We start from the raw sequence: 16,509 nt of genomic DNA on the forward strand, positions 1-16,509 counted from the left end.
AACCATCCGAAGAGCAGTAGGAGTTCGGGCTGACCAGTCCCGGCCCTGACGTCTAGCTCACACTGGTGCACATTCCGCGGCTAACAGCCAGGGCCCACGGTTTGCTGAACTGAAGACACCGCCCACCTCAGGCGGAGACTATTGCCGGCTCATTTGGGCCATAAAGGTTACTAGTACTATTTCCACAATGTTGCCGCTTTCTATCGTTCCTTCAAAACATCCATCCATTATTCAGGGCAAGTTGAGGTGTCCACCGAGACGTGCCACAGGTACTGCGCGATTCATTATCTGAAAACCAATTGTTTTGACTATTCTGTCCAGTTTATTACCGCATTTGTTGCACTAATGCCGTAGGCAGATCACCAAATTAATGCCTTAGTCATTTATAGTGTTTTTTTTCCTTGCAGGCAAGATCGCCAATGTCTACGATCATAGGACGGACATTTGCCAACAATAAGAGGACAACCCTGACCATTGTCGCTGGTGCCGCGGTCTTCGCTATCGTCTCTTTCTTAATCTTCTTGGCCGTGTCAAGATTATTATCGAACACCAGCGAATTCTGTCTCACCGAAGACTGCGTTCGGCACACGACGCTGCTCACCCAGTACCTGGACTCGACTCGTGATCCTTGCAATAACTTTAGAGACTACGTATGCTCCGCATGGCACTCTTCATCAGACTACAGTGAGCAGGTCACGTCAGTTATGGACAGCCTGCGGTTTTCCTGGTACAAGGACTTCAGGGACATCCTGATGCAAGGATCCCTCAAGATCCCTGCCGGAAGAAAACCGCTGGCCATGTATGACATGTGTATAAGTGGCTACAAGTCGGGCGCTTCCCAGCTAACCCCGTTCTTAGACTTCCTCAAGAGGGGTGACCTAACCTGGCCGGAGCCCCCCAAGGTGCTCTTTGAGCCGCTTTCCCTGACTGTCTACCTCGCTTACAGATGGCAGTCGCCGTTCTGGATATCAGTCAGCGTCCTGGAGCCTACATCGTCGGGAAGGCGCCGCATACTAGTGAGTCCAGGGTTGTACCTGCCCATCGTGCGGAAGCAGCACCGAAGCGCCAGACTCACCTACGTAAAATACTGGGAGCTGTTTCTTGTTCATCTCTATCCAGACGCCACCACTCGACCTCCCATTAACGTTACTGACGTCGAAAATGTACGGGACGTGGAGAGAGACATCCTTGAATCCCTTTCCTCGGTTATAAGCTCGGAGAAAATGCAGCCTGCGTTGTTCCCGTTCGGCGAACTCAGGAATCATGTACCAATCGCCTCGGTTAGTGACTGGGTGGAGGCTTTCCAGCTCGGGCTCTCTATTGAGCCTGACCTTACTCTTCAGGACTATCTTGTTGTCAGCGACATGGCGCTCATCAGAACATTAGCCGAGATTTTGGTAAAGTACACCGCAAGGCAGCTGAACAAACACCTAATTTGGCTTTTGGTGCAGTACCATTCCCCCCTCGCAGGCTACGAGTTCCTCAAGATCCACTACGGCAGCGAGAGGAAAGCGGCAAAGTACCTGTTAGCTTACTGCGCACACCGTGTAGAACTCTCGTATAAGGCCCTGGTTCTCGCCCTGGGCTTTTACTCGCTCTTCACGGCTCAAGACATCAGAACCATCGACACCGGTTTCGATACCCTTGTCACAGAGGCCGTGAAAAAGATCGACAGTTGCAAGTGGATGGACAAGGAAAGCAAGGTTCGCGCGACCAGAAAGCTGACCGCGGTGAAGAAGGCGCTTTGGCCGCCGGCGCCTGCCGTCGACAAGGATGAACTTGAGAGAGTCCATGCCAAGTTCCCGGAAAAGGCGGATACTTTCTTCCGGTACTGGGCCTTGGCCAGTATTGCCGCAATGAGAGCTAACTGGACCCGCGAGTATCTAGAAGCCTTACGACGGCGATGGAACAACTTGCCGGACTATGTCGGCTATGATTACGTCCTAAACAGCGTGGAACTGGCAATTGCGGTCGCCACGCCGCCTGCGTACTACAGGAATGGCACAAAAGCCATGCTGTACGGTGGGCTCCTTTTCCTCATGGCGATGCAGCTGGTGCGTGCCATAGACACCGAAGGTGTGAGGTGGACACGAAATGGAATTGCGATCGATACCATCTTGACAGAGTCGACGCATACCATGTACCTCGAGAAGGCTAACTGCAACATTGGCGCGGGAAACAGGAGCGTCTTTCCGGAGATACCCGCCCTAGATATCACGTATTCTGCCCTCATGACCTCGCATCTTCTTGAAGAGACCGAAGCTTTGCCTCTGAGCCAAGACCTGCCAGCCGACAAGGTCTTCTTCATGACGGTGTGCTATCTAACATGTGCCAAGTCGTCTGGCCAGTACCCACTTGCGGCGGACTGCAACAAGTTGGTACAGAGCTCTGAATATTTCGCTGAAGCTTTCAAATGCCCGAAAGGATCCAAAATGAATCCGGAGAAGAAATGTTCTTTTTTTACATGATGTGTCCTGGACACTGGGCAGTATATATAGCAGGTGATCGGGTCACTACACAAAGGTACCTAATATTTCTGTGAATGTTGATGTGATTTCCCTGTTGTGGCGACATGTACGCAAGGATCTTTCCTTGTTGCAAACCATTTAGCATGAACATCCTCATAAATACTTTAGGAATCTCTTTAGCATTGGGTTTAGATACGTAGTAGTTAGATTATTTGCTTTTTTCTTTAAAGTTTTGCTTAGTTTTTGTGTGACTCTAGAATCACCCTGGTAACGTTTACACCTGGAACGTAAGGAATTCATCCACGTCTGTGATATAACACTTGATATAACAAAGCATTGATTTATATATCAGATTTCATTCCTTTTGTTTATGACGTAAAAATAATTGTGACGCCCAATCTTGCTTTTACTTTCTACTGAATTTCAGGCGCGGTTTCAGTGTGACTACACAACTCGCGTTGTGCCAAGGAATTAATAGATCTTGTAAATTCCAGTACCCGCTATTTTCGCTTGTCTTTCATTTACATCTAGAGTGGTGAACTGGAAACGAACTGGACTCTACAACTCGAATTTTAATTGCCCACAAAGTTGTGAAAAACTCCTCTGCATTTCTGTGGACGTGAATTTTTCGGCACTAGATTGGTTGGAACATCAAAGGATCTCTCCTCTTTCACCCTGAAATTGGTCGGAGGGCACAGTAAGAATGTGCTTTTCGGTTACACTTTATACAAACGTGCTGTGTTCCCTGTACGCGAAATTCAGGTGTAGATGCGGTGTGTTAAATATTATTCGCGAAGGGTAAAAGTGCTAGTGTTTGATGCATTCCTTCAAAGAAAATGACTCCGCCAGATTTTATCACTGCTGTAGATCGCCGATCATGAGAAGGGCAAGTGATGCGGATCATTCACATGGAATGACTCATTGAAGACGTTGTACTATGATATGTGCCTACAAGGTTTTATCACCCCTCTGGAACCCTCGCGAAGCGGAATTGCTGCGTGTAAATGCGACCATGGTAAAGGGTAGCATTGCCATTTAAGGAAACCTTCATGCATGCTGGTCCTTCGCTGTAATTCGTGGTCTGTAGTGTGCCAGAGCGCCAGCGTGATTTTTGGCAGGCGTTGTTCTACCTTGCATTGTGGATTCATAGCGGCGCTGTTATACAAAGACTTGTTGCTCGAGCTAACGAGCGCTTTCTCCCCGCTCTCTGTCATGTATGTTTAAAAAATTGCATTTGCTTATTCAGTTTTTTCCGTGTGTCATTTCTGCTTGGGGACTGAAATGATAACGAGTGTCTGTTTCAGTCCAACGCTTCGCGTCTGAGCGTCTGAGGAGGCAGCTCTTCCGACCATATTCATTCAGGCGATACTCGCGCGCTTGTCGTGTCTGACCTTACTAAAAGAAAACCGCATATCTTAGAGGAGCTTCACGCTTGATTCCAATTCCCAGAATGCCCAAAAACTAAGCAGTAACACTCTACGGCGAAAGGAGGCAAGGTATAGGTGGTCATGTGGTAACCATTCAAGACAGATCGGTTTCGGTATAAAGGTCACCGATAAGAAGGTACGAGTGTGGCGTGTCGAAGTAGGTGAACGTTTTTATGAGTGTGGCGTGTCGAAGTAGGTGAACGTTTTTATGAGTCAGGGCTGATTACGAACCAGGCCATGGGAAACAATAGGCGGCTGCCGAGACAATCCTCTGTAGAGCGGCTGATTCTGCATAAAACACAAACGTGTTTCCGTGATGATAATCTTATGGGAATTGCCAAGACAAGGCTAGCAATGTGAGTAACATGTTTACCAGCCCCAGATTCTGGAATCTGTTCAGATAATGAAATCAAAGGGCACGTTTTCATGTTTTCGATATTCCGCTATCGAAGGATGTTCGCGGCGTGATGTGATCGACTGCGAATATTGGTGGGTTTCTGTCGCCTCGTTAATGACATCCTAGTCTAAATCAAGAGGAAAAACTGGGCTTGGGCATGTAATTCGAAGGGAAGATAATCGCTGGTCCTTTAGAGTAACGGTGTGGATTGGAAGAGAAGACAAGCGTAGCAGAGGGCTGCAGAAAGCTAGGTGGGCAGATTATATTAAGATTACTTCGGGGATACGGTGACCGCAGCTGGCAAAGGACAGAGTTGAGAGACTTGGGAGAGGCCTTTTCCCTGCAGTGGGCGTAGTGAGGCGGATGATGATGATGTTCTTGTTATCCTCGTACTATGGCACATGCCCACATTGGGGGACTGGCGAAGAATTGGAGGGGGGGGGGGACAGAGAGAGATTTTCAGGTAAATATTTCCTGGACGAAAATAAAATGAATGGTAAGGAAGGAAGAAGTAAACAAAAGGAACAACGAAATGAAACCATAAATGCATAACTCACGCAGGATATCGTGACTGATGTTTATAGCCGAGCAGTTAAATGGTAATGATGATTATAAAAAGAAAAACATTGCAAAAATAAAAAAAAAAGTTTACAAGGTAGCCGTCTTTACTCCATGAAGAAATTTTTTACGGCGCTCAAAACAGACCTGCGGCTGTACCCAAGTATGGTGGCTCCAAACGACAATATGACTGAGTTGCTCAAACAAATGCCAAGCTGTTGTAGTGGTTTCACTAAAAGCCGTCTTCTCATCATGGTGTATCAGCGACAAAACAACAAAAAAATGGTCTATGGTTTCATGCTCATCACAGAATAGACAGACGGGATTAAGCGCCAACCCAGACTTGTGCAAATAAACATTTAAGGGTGTGATCAGGCATCGGAGCCTTGAGATACCTCAACCTGCCGAGAATGTCATGATTGCCTGCTCCACGAATACCTCAGGTGCAGGTAATCACCAGATATTAAAAGAGATCCGGTTGTCATTCTTAACAAACATTGTCTCCGAAACCTCGCTGCTGTAACGTATGCTGTAGCCGGAACGATAGGTAGCACGGGGCCATTGAGGGACGCCGTTGTCAGGCAGTCCGCAACTTCATTGGCTGTCACACCGCTATGACTTGGCACCCATATCATGTGAACAAGGCTCAAATGCGGAGGGAGTAATGAATGGAAGGTGTTTAGGATTTGCGAATCTACAGCCGAAGCAAGGGACGAATACAAAGAGAGTCTGTAATGACAGCCACTGAACACAAAGGTGGCTCTAGTTTGCGAAGTGCAAGCACCACCGCCAGAAACTCCACTTAGAAAATTGGGGTGTAGTCGGTAATCCGCCCAGAAAAAGACCAATCTAGATGCGGGCAATATATTACCACCCCTGGCTTTTCATCATATTGGGAGGAGTCAGTAGGTATCGTTAAGCTAATAGGTAGGCTTTGTGAATGGTCTTCTAATAATCCATTGAAATCGTGGGGTGGCAAATGCTTAGCGTTTTTCGGGAAAATGTCATCACAGACAATTTTTACAGAGTACCCAGTGGTTTTTGTCGGAAGGATGTTATACAAAAGAACATATAAAGGTTCAAGCAAATTTTCCACCATAACTACAGAGAGGAAAACGCAAAAAAAGGAACGTGCACACATGGAGACAGTGTAGGGTAGCAAACCGGAGACTCACATCTGGTTAACCTCCCTGCGTTTCCTTTTCATTCTCTCCCTCTCTCTCTTCACCATAACTACCAGCGGGGTATCAAATCTAGGCCAGTGGACGGGAAAAAAAATAAGTCGCGTGGCAACAAAAGCAGACAAGGAGCGGTGTAAATATGATTCATATATCCTTAGGTACGGCCGAACAGTTAGGAATTGAAATTTAGATAATAAAGGACGACCCGCCGCGGTGGCTCAGTGGTTAGGGCGCTCGACTACTGATCCGGAGTTCCCGGGTTCGAACCCGACCGCGGCGGCTGCGTTTTTATGGAGGCAAAACGCTAAGGCGCCCGTGTGCTGTGCGATGTCAGTGCACGTTAAAGATCCCGAGGTGGTCTAAATTATTCTGGAGCCCTCCACTACGGCACCTCTTTCTTCCTTTCTTCTTTCACTCCCTCTCTTATCCCTTCCCATACGGCGTGGTTCAGGTGTCCAACGATATATGAGACAGATACTGCGCCATTTCCTTTCCCCCCCAAAAAACCAATGATGATTATGATGATAAAAGAGGAATACGTGCTTTAAGATAAAGCACGTTATGGGCCAAAAATTTGGTGAGGCCAAGGCACAACCGAAGCGCTTCCCGCTCCAAAAGAACGAGTGGGCGAATTTTCTAAGCAGCCGTACCAGAAAACAGTACAGACCAAAATTCTAAAATTGGTCGGACATACAAACATATCTCATCAAAACGGCATCTCTCCCCATTCCAAACCGGGGATTACTTAATCTACGCAACATGCCCACAACACGAGCCCCTTTCGCTGCGACGTGGTCAATGTGAGAGCGCCATTTGAAGCTGTCATCATAAATGACACCAAGATATTTTAATGACTAAACTTGAGGAATATTTTGTCGCTGGTAACTGAGAGGATCTTTCGTTTGAAAAACAAGTACAGCGCACTTGTTTACATTTAAGGTGAGACGTAAGTCACACAACCAACTTTCAAGCAAATTCAGGTATGATTGCAGGTGCAGACAGAGAGACTGAATGTCAGCTGCAGCAGGGAAAAATGCAATGTCGTCCGCATAGACGTACGTGCGAATGTTTTGATGGCTAGGAATAGAGCTCATTAGAATATTAAAGAGCACAGGTGACAAGACAGCCCCTTGTGGAACACCTCTGGATTGTTTATTCACACCATTTAATAGACAAAAAACTCTCTGTTTTCACGAAACGCAGATATCCACGAAAGTAAGTAATTCGGAAAGTGCAGAGAATATAACCTTTGCAATAATATGTAGTGTTCTACGCTGTCATAAGCTTTGGCTAAGTCTAATGTCACCAGCGCAGCATGCATTTTTTGGCGTCGCGGAAGACGAATGCGACTCTTAAGATCGGTGTGAGCATTTCATATGGAACATTTTCGACGGAAACCAATTCGACAGAGACTAAGGATATTATTGTGGTCAACAAACTCCGAAACACGTAGGAGTAAGACCCTTTAAATTAACTTAACCACGTTTGATGTCAATGAATTGGGTACAACATTACCCAGAGAACAGCCATCACCATTGTTTTTGGGTAAAGGGATCACTTTTGCGATTTTCCACTCAGGAGGAATCCACGTATGTTTGATTGAAAAATTAACCAGCTGCAATAAGGATGCAGGGGACTGCCCAAAGCGGATCCTTAACATTTTTGATGTTACACTATCAGTGCCAGGAGCAGCAGTTAGTAACTTCAACACTATCGGGGAAACCTCGGCAAGGGTAATGGGGGGAACATGCTGAAACTGATCCACTCACGCCACAAACGCGGAGCGCAAAGGAATTACAGAGGCGAAACGCTGCTCTAATCCTTTGGCAATTCTTTCGACTGTTTCTATTGCTTCTTGCGGGGGCAAAACACATGAGGGTGAATTTTCTGAAACCGGAATCTTTTTCCGCGACATTAAGAAACAGAAATGTGCGCGACAATTTCCTGCTTTTGATAGGAAATCAAAAAGCTCGGATTAATAATTTTCTTTCGCTTGTGACGTTGTGTGAGATTGTGCTTGAGATTGTGGACGATGACGCTGATGCACAATCCCCCACGCAGGAGAAACCAACGAAGGTGGTGGTCAGCAAGGTCAACGACGAAGCATAAGCCACTAGTGCGCCGTCTGACTAACAAAGGCTGCCTTCGAAGCCACCTGTCGCTCGTTGGCTGGTCCTGAACAATACAAAGCATACAGCGAAAAATGTGCAAAATACGAAGATTATCACTTGGGCATCTCCTCCTCTGGTAAGCGGAAAGTAAACACGCTCCGGCATTTTTATCTCATTCTTTTGTGGATAGAGAACGCTGCATGAAATTCTCGTTTTTCGGTTTTCAGTAAGTTGGAAGAATTTTGCTGTTTCAAGCTCTGGCGAGAACTTGAGCTATGAAATACATGCGAGCGCGATTCCTCCGACCACACTGGCATCATTTGCGTGCTCCCAATCAAGCTGTCATTTCAGCACCGCTCAGTTTACCAGGCTGGTAACCTAAAAGGGCAAGGACATACGGAACTGAAGTCTAGTAAGACACTTCGTAAACCTGGGTCACATCGGTTGCACCGATGGCGCCATCTCGTTTGTTGGCCATAGTTTACGCAAACGAACGGAGCTGTGCGGCCCGTTTTAAGGCACTTCTTGAACTGGTTTACCAATGATTCCAAAAACATGCAACGTATAGACCATGAGGTTAGAAGACAAGCACAAGCCAAAGCCTTACATAACAAATACGGACAGTGTGCTGGAACAATTTATGTAGATGTGGGAGAATACGAACCTACAAATGCCTTTGCAATTGCGGCTGTCAGCGAGAACGGCGGCCACATCGTCTTGCCAACAATCAAAACGAAATTCTCTGAAGCGGTAGAAGAGGCAGCTATGGACCTCGACATAGCGTATATGCAAGAGAGCACCATTCTCAGCGACTCCAAAATGGCTATCAATAATTTCGCAAAAGGTCGAACTACGAACACCTCCGTTAAAATCCTTAACAGCACCAAATTCTGACCAAATTATTCCGAACTGATATGGGTCCCAGCCCATTCGGGGAATCCGGTGAGCGAGGAAGCGAACAATATAGGCAGAGGTTTCGCCAACGAGGCAGTGGATGAGTCTGGCTTGCTGAATTTCACGAAGGACCCCATTATCAGGAATCATGATCTAGCTAATCAGCTTCAACTAAAGAGGAAAACTGTGCCCCCTCCACACAAATGTCTGATTAAAGAACAAGAGGTTACGTGGCGTCGTCTACAAACGGGATCGATACGCATCCCATCGCTCCTCGCTCTCATTATCCTGATCAGTACAACCACGACTGCAATCACCACGACCAACGAGGCAACTACGATCATATCCTATGGGATTGCAAAATAGAGCCACCTCAGCATTGCCTAGTTACTGATCCTTCCCTGAGCCGCGGTGGCTCCGTGGTTAGGACGCTCGTCTACTGATCCGGAGTTCCCGGGTTCGAACCCGACCGCGGCGGCTACGTTTTTATGAATGCAGAACGCTAACGCGCCCGTGTGCTGTGCGATGTCAGTGCACGTTACAGATCGCAAGGTGGTCCAAATTATTCCAGAGCCCTCTACTACGGCGCTTCTTTCTTTCTTCTTTCGCTTCGTCCTTTATCCCTTCCTTTAGGGCGCGGTTCAGGTGCCCAAAGATATATGAGACACATAATGCGCCATTTTCTTTCTCGAAAAACCGATTATTATTATTATTATTATCCCTCGAGCGGAGGGAGACCGTGCTGGCTAGTTCTTACCCATGAACCAAAGTTCCGCCATTGGATGTTGGCTGACAAAGTCGGTGAGGGCTATGTACTCTCACCACTTAACCAAGCTCTTTCCGACGAATAGAATGTTTTACAACAAATCAATGATCACAAAAACTTCGTGTCACCAAAACTGCACTAAACCTGCAGACTTTCGTTAAAGAACGCTTTCAAACCTGCCGCAAAGCGCTAACCCCCGCTCCTTTCGTAAATCTCCACGACGGACAAACGAGATGGCGCCACCGGTGCAATCGATGTGCGAGCCGCTCGTTTAATGTCGCCGTCGCCGTAGACAACTCGCATATTCAAGCTCTTGTGATCGAATCAAACAGTTGTGGCAAACAGATGTGGTATTAAGCAATTCTGCCGACAAAGTGCCATTTCTGTGGGGAACTTGTTCTGGAACAAATCACCGGTTCAACTGAGAGAGGCATTCTACGGTGCGTTATTAATTGCGGAACACACTATAGTAGATAAGAAAGACAACTATTACTAAGATAAAAAATGATAATTACACGACTAATCATGATCCAAGGAATTAAAAGTGAGTGAGAATTATTCAATAATATTAAATATGACTCAGAACCTCTCACTAAATCCAGAGATGAATGTCTGACTCCAAAAAACTAGAACATGAATATAGGCAAATTAACATGAATTAGAAGAGAAATAAAGAAAGAAGAGAAAAAAGAAGCCAAGATACATATAGAGCAAAACAAGAAAAAATACACATAGAAAAGTACACATCAGTCACTGCCGTACAGTCACTGGAAAATTTTCCAGTGACTCTATTCAGCCAGAGTACCCTGCCCCAAACCCAACCGCACAAAGGCCGCGCTTCCATAGAGGCGTAACGCAATAGGAACCAGTGTGCTGCGCGCTGTGGTGCTGTGGGATGTCAGTGCGCGTTAAATGCCCCCATTTAGTCGAAATTATTCCGGAGCCCTCCACCCGCAGCGTTGGCTGAGTGGTTAGCGCGCTCGGCTACTGGTCCGGACGTCCTGGGTTCGAACCCGACCGCGGCGACTGCGTTTCGATGGACGCGAAATGCTAAAGCGCCCGTTTGCTGTGCGATGTCAGTGCACGTTAAAGATCCCCAGGTGGCCGAAATTGTTCCGGACCCCACCACTACGTTACATCTTTTTAATTTATTCTTTCACTCTCTCCTTTATCACTTCCCTTACGGCGCGGATCAGGTGTCCGCCGATATGTGCGACAGATACTGCGTCATTTCCTTTCCTCAAAAAACCAATCCGATTTTCTGGAGCCCTGCACTACGGCACCTTTTTCTCCCTTCTTTCTCCCACCCTCCATCACGGCGCGCTTTCCGCCAAGAAGTGAGGCACTTGCAGTGCGATTTCCTTTCCTCAAAATTCATACGATCCTGCTTCTTAAAAACGATAATGACAGCTGCGTTTTCATGGAGGAAAAACGCTAAGGCGCCCGTGTGCTGTGCGATGTCAGTGCACGTTAAAGATCCCCAGGTGGTCGAAATAATTCCGGAGCCCTCCACTACGGCACCTCTTTCTTCCTTTCTTCTTTCACTCCCTCTCTTATCCCTTCCCATACGGCGTGGTTCAGGTGTCCAACGATATATGAGACAGATACTGCGCCATTTTCCTTTCCCAAAAACCAATTATTATTAGTATTATTATGCGGTAGGCTTCCATTCGGGTTCATTTCCTTGCCATGCCTGATTTGCTTATTAAATACTTGAAGACGTATTTGGAACGTAACGGATATTTTAGATTGAGTATAGCTGTGGAGGCCATCATCCTCGTCGGCTGCCCGCTAGTCTATTTGGCGACTCAGTCTCCATGAACTATCCGTAGGAGTACCTGTTTGATGGTGTGGTTTATGGTTTATGAGGGTTTAACGTCCCAAAGCGACTCCGGCTATGAGAGACGCCGTAGTGAAGGGCTCCGGCAATTTCGACCACATGGGGTTAATTAACGTTCACTGACATCGCACAGCACACGACCCTCTAGAATTTCGCCTCCATCGAAATTCGATCGCCGCGGCCGGCATCGAATCCGCGTCTTTCGGGCCAGCAGCCGAGCGCCATGACCACTCAGCCACCGCGGCGGCTAAGAGTACCTGTATGAGTAACTCGACAAATAAGGCAGGCATTTTTGTATGATGTTTTTCTCACCTTTATTTCAGAGCGGCGTTTGTGTCATGAATCATTGTTCAAGCTGCTTCTGTGATTGCAGGATTGTCATCATCAGCCTGACTACGATTACTGCACCGCAAATGCTACTCCCATGTCTCTCCAATTAACTCTGCCCTGTGCCAGTTGCGGCCATCCCATCCCTGCAAAACTATTAAATCTCATCCGCCCCTGCTATGCTTGCCTTCTCTTGAAATCCATTCTGTTAATCATAAAGACCATCATTCCCTGCCCACGCCCATCATTACTGTAAACCTGAAAATGAAACACTTGTGCTATATAACACGCATTTGTGATAGTTTGCTGCCGGTAGGACACAGTAATAAGTAGTAAATGGCTTCACGAAGACGTTAAGTAACCCCTGGTGGTAGAAATTCCCGGAGTCCTTCACTACTGCGTTCCTCATAGCCCGAGTGACTTTGGGACGTTAACACCTAATAAACCAAACTAAACCAAGGACACAACGACCCAATGGGCTGTCCTGTTGGTTTAAACAACCCGACCCCACTCTCACTGTCGTGTAGGAGTATGAAGGACGCGAAATAAAATTTTGCAAAGAAAAATATCCCGGATCCCCAGGGATGCGGGTCTGATGCTTGCTAAAACCAGTTTGACATGCGAGCGAAACCGCTCGTGATTTTTGCCACCGCGGCGCAAAAACATGGTTATAGCGGCTTGAGTGATGACCGGAGCGGCAATTAGTGGTTTTTAGGGAAATAAATGTCGTAGTAACTCTCTCACTCTTTAGTGGACACCTAAAACGCGCCGTAAGGGGATTGAGGAAGTGAAAATTACTCTAGAGCCCTCCGCAACGGGACCTCCTTCTTCCTTTCTTCTCTCACTCTCTCCTTTATCCTCTCATTTACGGCGCGGTGTAGGCGTCAGCCGAGATGTGAGGCAGATGTTGTGCCATTGCCTTCCTCAAAAAAACAATTTTTCTTTTTTCAAAACCCGCCATGGTGGCTCAGTGGTTACCGCACCCGCCTACTGATCCGGAGTTCCCGGGTTCAAACCCGACCGCGGCGGCTGCGTTTTCATGGAGGCAAAACGCTAAGGCGCCCCTGTGCTGTGCGATGTCAGTGCACGTTAAAGATCCCCAGGTATTCAAATTTATTCCGGAGCCCTCCACTACGACACCTCTTTCTCCCTTTCTTCTTTCACTCCCTCCTTTATCACTTCTCTTACGGCGCTGTTCAGGGGCGCGATTACAGATCGGTCTCAAAAAACTGTCTCAATTTTGAGATCGTGACGTCAAAATGACGACACCGAGTAATGCCGACCGGCGAATCGGCCAACGCGGAGCAAGGTTGCGGTGGGCTCCGCCCCGAAACCACTATTCGCACGACAAGGGACCGTAGACTAATGTTTTTCAGTAAAGACGCAGTGAATAAAAACGAGTAATGTATTATTTTGCTAAGAAACTGTATTTAAAACCCAACAGCACCAAGCAAAAGAAGCAGTGTTTACATTTTTGCAATTAAGTTTGCTGTTCAGTCACTTTTTTTGCCGCGAAGGTGTGCTGTCAGCGGTATAGCGTGAACAAGTTAGTCTAAAAATGAACAAAAACGCAATGAAGAAAACAAGTAATGTTTTATTTTGGTAGTAAACTGTGTTGCAATCTCAACAACACAAGGGAAAATTAGAAGCATTCTTAGTTTTGCAATTAAATTTGCTGCAGGTTAACTTCTCTTGCCATGAGGACGCGCTGGCAGAGGCATAACGTGAACATGGCGGCCTGCAAGAAAACAGCTGATTCCATGGCTAGTTCCTTTTTTTCGCGTGTCATCTAAAATCAAGGTACTTTGCGGATGTCTTAAGTGCGCAGAAAAATCTGATTGAAGGCAGTGAATGCTACGGGCCTGTCGAGATCAACTTACAAGCAGCGCTCGGCTCGAAAATCGACGAAGACAACTTTAGTCTGTGTTCTCGGTTGGCGCCTATCGATCACCGAGTGACGTGTGGTTCTGTTTATTTTCTTTAGAAAGTACCAGAAAACCATGAATCATCACATAGAAGCAACTGCCTACAGACGGGAGCAGACAGGTGCAGCTGCTGATAGCTTGCAATCTCGGTGCGGGAAATGAGCCGACACGGCTTGCCTCTGTGGCAGCAATCACTCTTCTGCCTTGTAACCAAGTTTTGCCGCCCACATCGGGCTAAGCACTTGATGTGCCGTTTGTATTTTTGTAGCTCCGTTCGGTTTATGTTCAGTTGTTGCCGTAGTTTTTTTTTTTCCTGCGCAAGATGCAGAAATTGTGATGTTTATGCTCCACATTGTTTAGAGAGAAAGGAAGCACTTGACTTGATAACTTTGCTATTGTCACCGAGGAGAGAACGAGCTTGATCCATTAACGTTATTTACTGATCATGTAGTAGATCCAAGGTCAACCAGGAAAGAAGTTGTTTGCTTGTATATAGGCTAATTGCAACCGGGCAGAAAGTTGAGCAAGTTTGTTCATGTTTGCTGGTACACAGCGCTTGAATTGCATATGATCCAGGGCAGTGAGGTTGGTAGGACAGGGCAGTGATGTGTAATATGTTATTTTATTTTGCTCAGCAGGCGGAGTGATGTTGCTATAACTGGGTTTGGTGAGGGCAGTGTTTGAAGGGCTTTAAATACTTTGCGTAGCTTCTAACATGCACTTCCTTTCAGGTCGGAGGACCACTTGTTTTTTTTTAAAATTATGTTCCATCATATCTGAGGCACCCTGTATACAGGCCACTCCAGTTTGAAAGGGAACAGCCAGTTGAAAATGACTAGGATATTAAATACCTAGGCGAAAAGTAGCTTGAAAGCAGTTGCACTTATCACACATATTATGTGATAGCATAAGGAGCTTGTCCGGCCATTCGGCATTGTCACCGTCTCGTGTCATCATGGACAAGACTTCATAGCCCTGTGTTACGCAAACCAAGCTAGGTGTCAGTTATGGGGCAATAACCGAGTGCTCAAAATTTCCCATAATGGGGCTGCCTGTATATTCTTAGAGCTGTAGATCATTTCCAGTAACGGTGTTGCAGATTTGTGATTGTAAACTAACCTCTACTCACACACCATCTCCTTGATGATGTGTCTGTGATATTTACACATCTTTGTGTATCAGTGAAGATGTTCTAGTAATCCAGCAGTCATTGTAGCCACTTCACCTTACAATCTTTATTATGCATTGTTGTACAGTGGTCTCCTTGAAGTAGGTACAGCTTATAGCACAGAGTGAAACCCCTAGCCACACACCATTAAGGTCAAGCTTAGCTTTGGTATTTACACTACTTATATGTGCCAAAATGTTTTGTAGTCCGGAAAATGCATTATGTACACTGTACTATGCCATATTTATTGTACAGGTAGCCTCTGTATGAAAGAAAACATGCACTTTGAACTCAAGTTTTTAGAATTTTCTTTAACTGCACTCACAAATGCCATATAGTAATTGTACATCAAGGTAAAGCATGCTTGTATGTACACTGCCTTTTCTGTAATAGAAACACTCGTGTCAAATGCTGTGCCTAAAAAAATAAACGCGCTTACTGAATGTATGATGGAATAAAAAACAGCTTTTTGATTGCAACAAGCATCACAAATATTTCATGCCTTATTCCAGCACTACACGTTTGGTTCATGCATGTTCGTCACACATGTAATGACCACAGGCACTTCACCAAGCTGGAAGGAGACAGCAGAGAAGGGGCAGGTGGGCTGACATAAGCATTGACAAAAGACAGTTCAAAATGATGCTTTTCAGAAATCGGGCGAGCTGCTTGAACACCTTTCCAGTCTTCAGGAAGAGACTGCAACACGCTGCTGAGGGACTGGAAGATATACTAGCAAACACACTGAAAATGAAGTGGCAGCCGGTGGGGGGCACTTGTTTGTCACTTCTGGCTTCTGGCTGCAACAGGTTGGCCAAGGGCACAACCACATCACACAGTTGCTCACACACTTGCAGATGTGTGTTGTGCACTGACACAAGGAAATGACAGTGGCAACAGGGGAAGAGTGGCTGATATGACTCTCTACGCCAGCATGGTGAGTCATCTCTGGGCGCTAGATTTTCCATCGCAACTGCCGCTGCACCATCCCTTGGTACGCCTTCCTCTGGAGACGGGTCGTCCTAGAGAGGCCAAAAGTACAGCATCCTGTCTGTACGAGGTAGCCACCATTTAGAGGTGGCCCGTTGTTATCTGGGTCAGAGGCAGTGTCGCCTGCACCCTCTGCTGATATGGGCACATCCAAACAGAGGATGTGAAGTGCAGCACGTGCGGTGATGATGCGCACTGTCCACTTCCACTGGCAGTGGTGCGTCCGGTGCCCTTGAAAGCAACGGAAGCAGCTCTTCGGCACACCAATACAGCGCTCAGCCACAAATTGTGTGAAAGCATGTGGCGTGTTGTACAGGCCTTCTGCTGAGTCAGGTCTGTGATGCCACGCAACTGGTGCAGGCAGCCATGGCTCCAGTGGGTAGACATAGTCTCCTGCATAACAAAAAAATGACGCAGCTAAGCATGTCCCTTCTCAGTGATCTCAACAGCATTACAG

General features: G+C 46.6%; 1 protein-coding gene across 1 annotated transcript; it reads left to right on the plus strand.

Annotated features, from left to right (window-relative positions):
• Nucleotides 1–704: 704 nt before the first annotated feature.
• Nucleotides 705–8,140, plus strand: LOC144134367 (endothelin-converting enzyme 2-like). The gene is made up of 2 exons (XM_077667290.1): nucleotides 705–2,378; nucleotides 8,093–8,140. Exons 1-2 carry the CDS (start codon nucleotides 705–707, stop codon nucleotides 8,138–8,140), a joined length of 1,722 nt encoding a protein of 573 aa, XP_077523416.1.
• Nucleotides 8,141–16,509: the final 8,369 nt, after the last annotated feature.

This window comes from Amblyomma americanum, chromosome 5 (assembly GCF_052857255.1).
Source record: "Amblyomma americanum isolate KBUSLIRL-KWMA chromosome 5, ASM5285725v1, whole genome shotgun sequence".
NCBI classification, from domain to species: domain Eukaryota; kingdom Metazoa; phylum Arthropoda; class Arachnida; order Ixodida; family Ixodidae; genus Amblyomma; species Amblyomma americanum.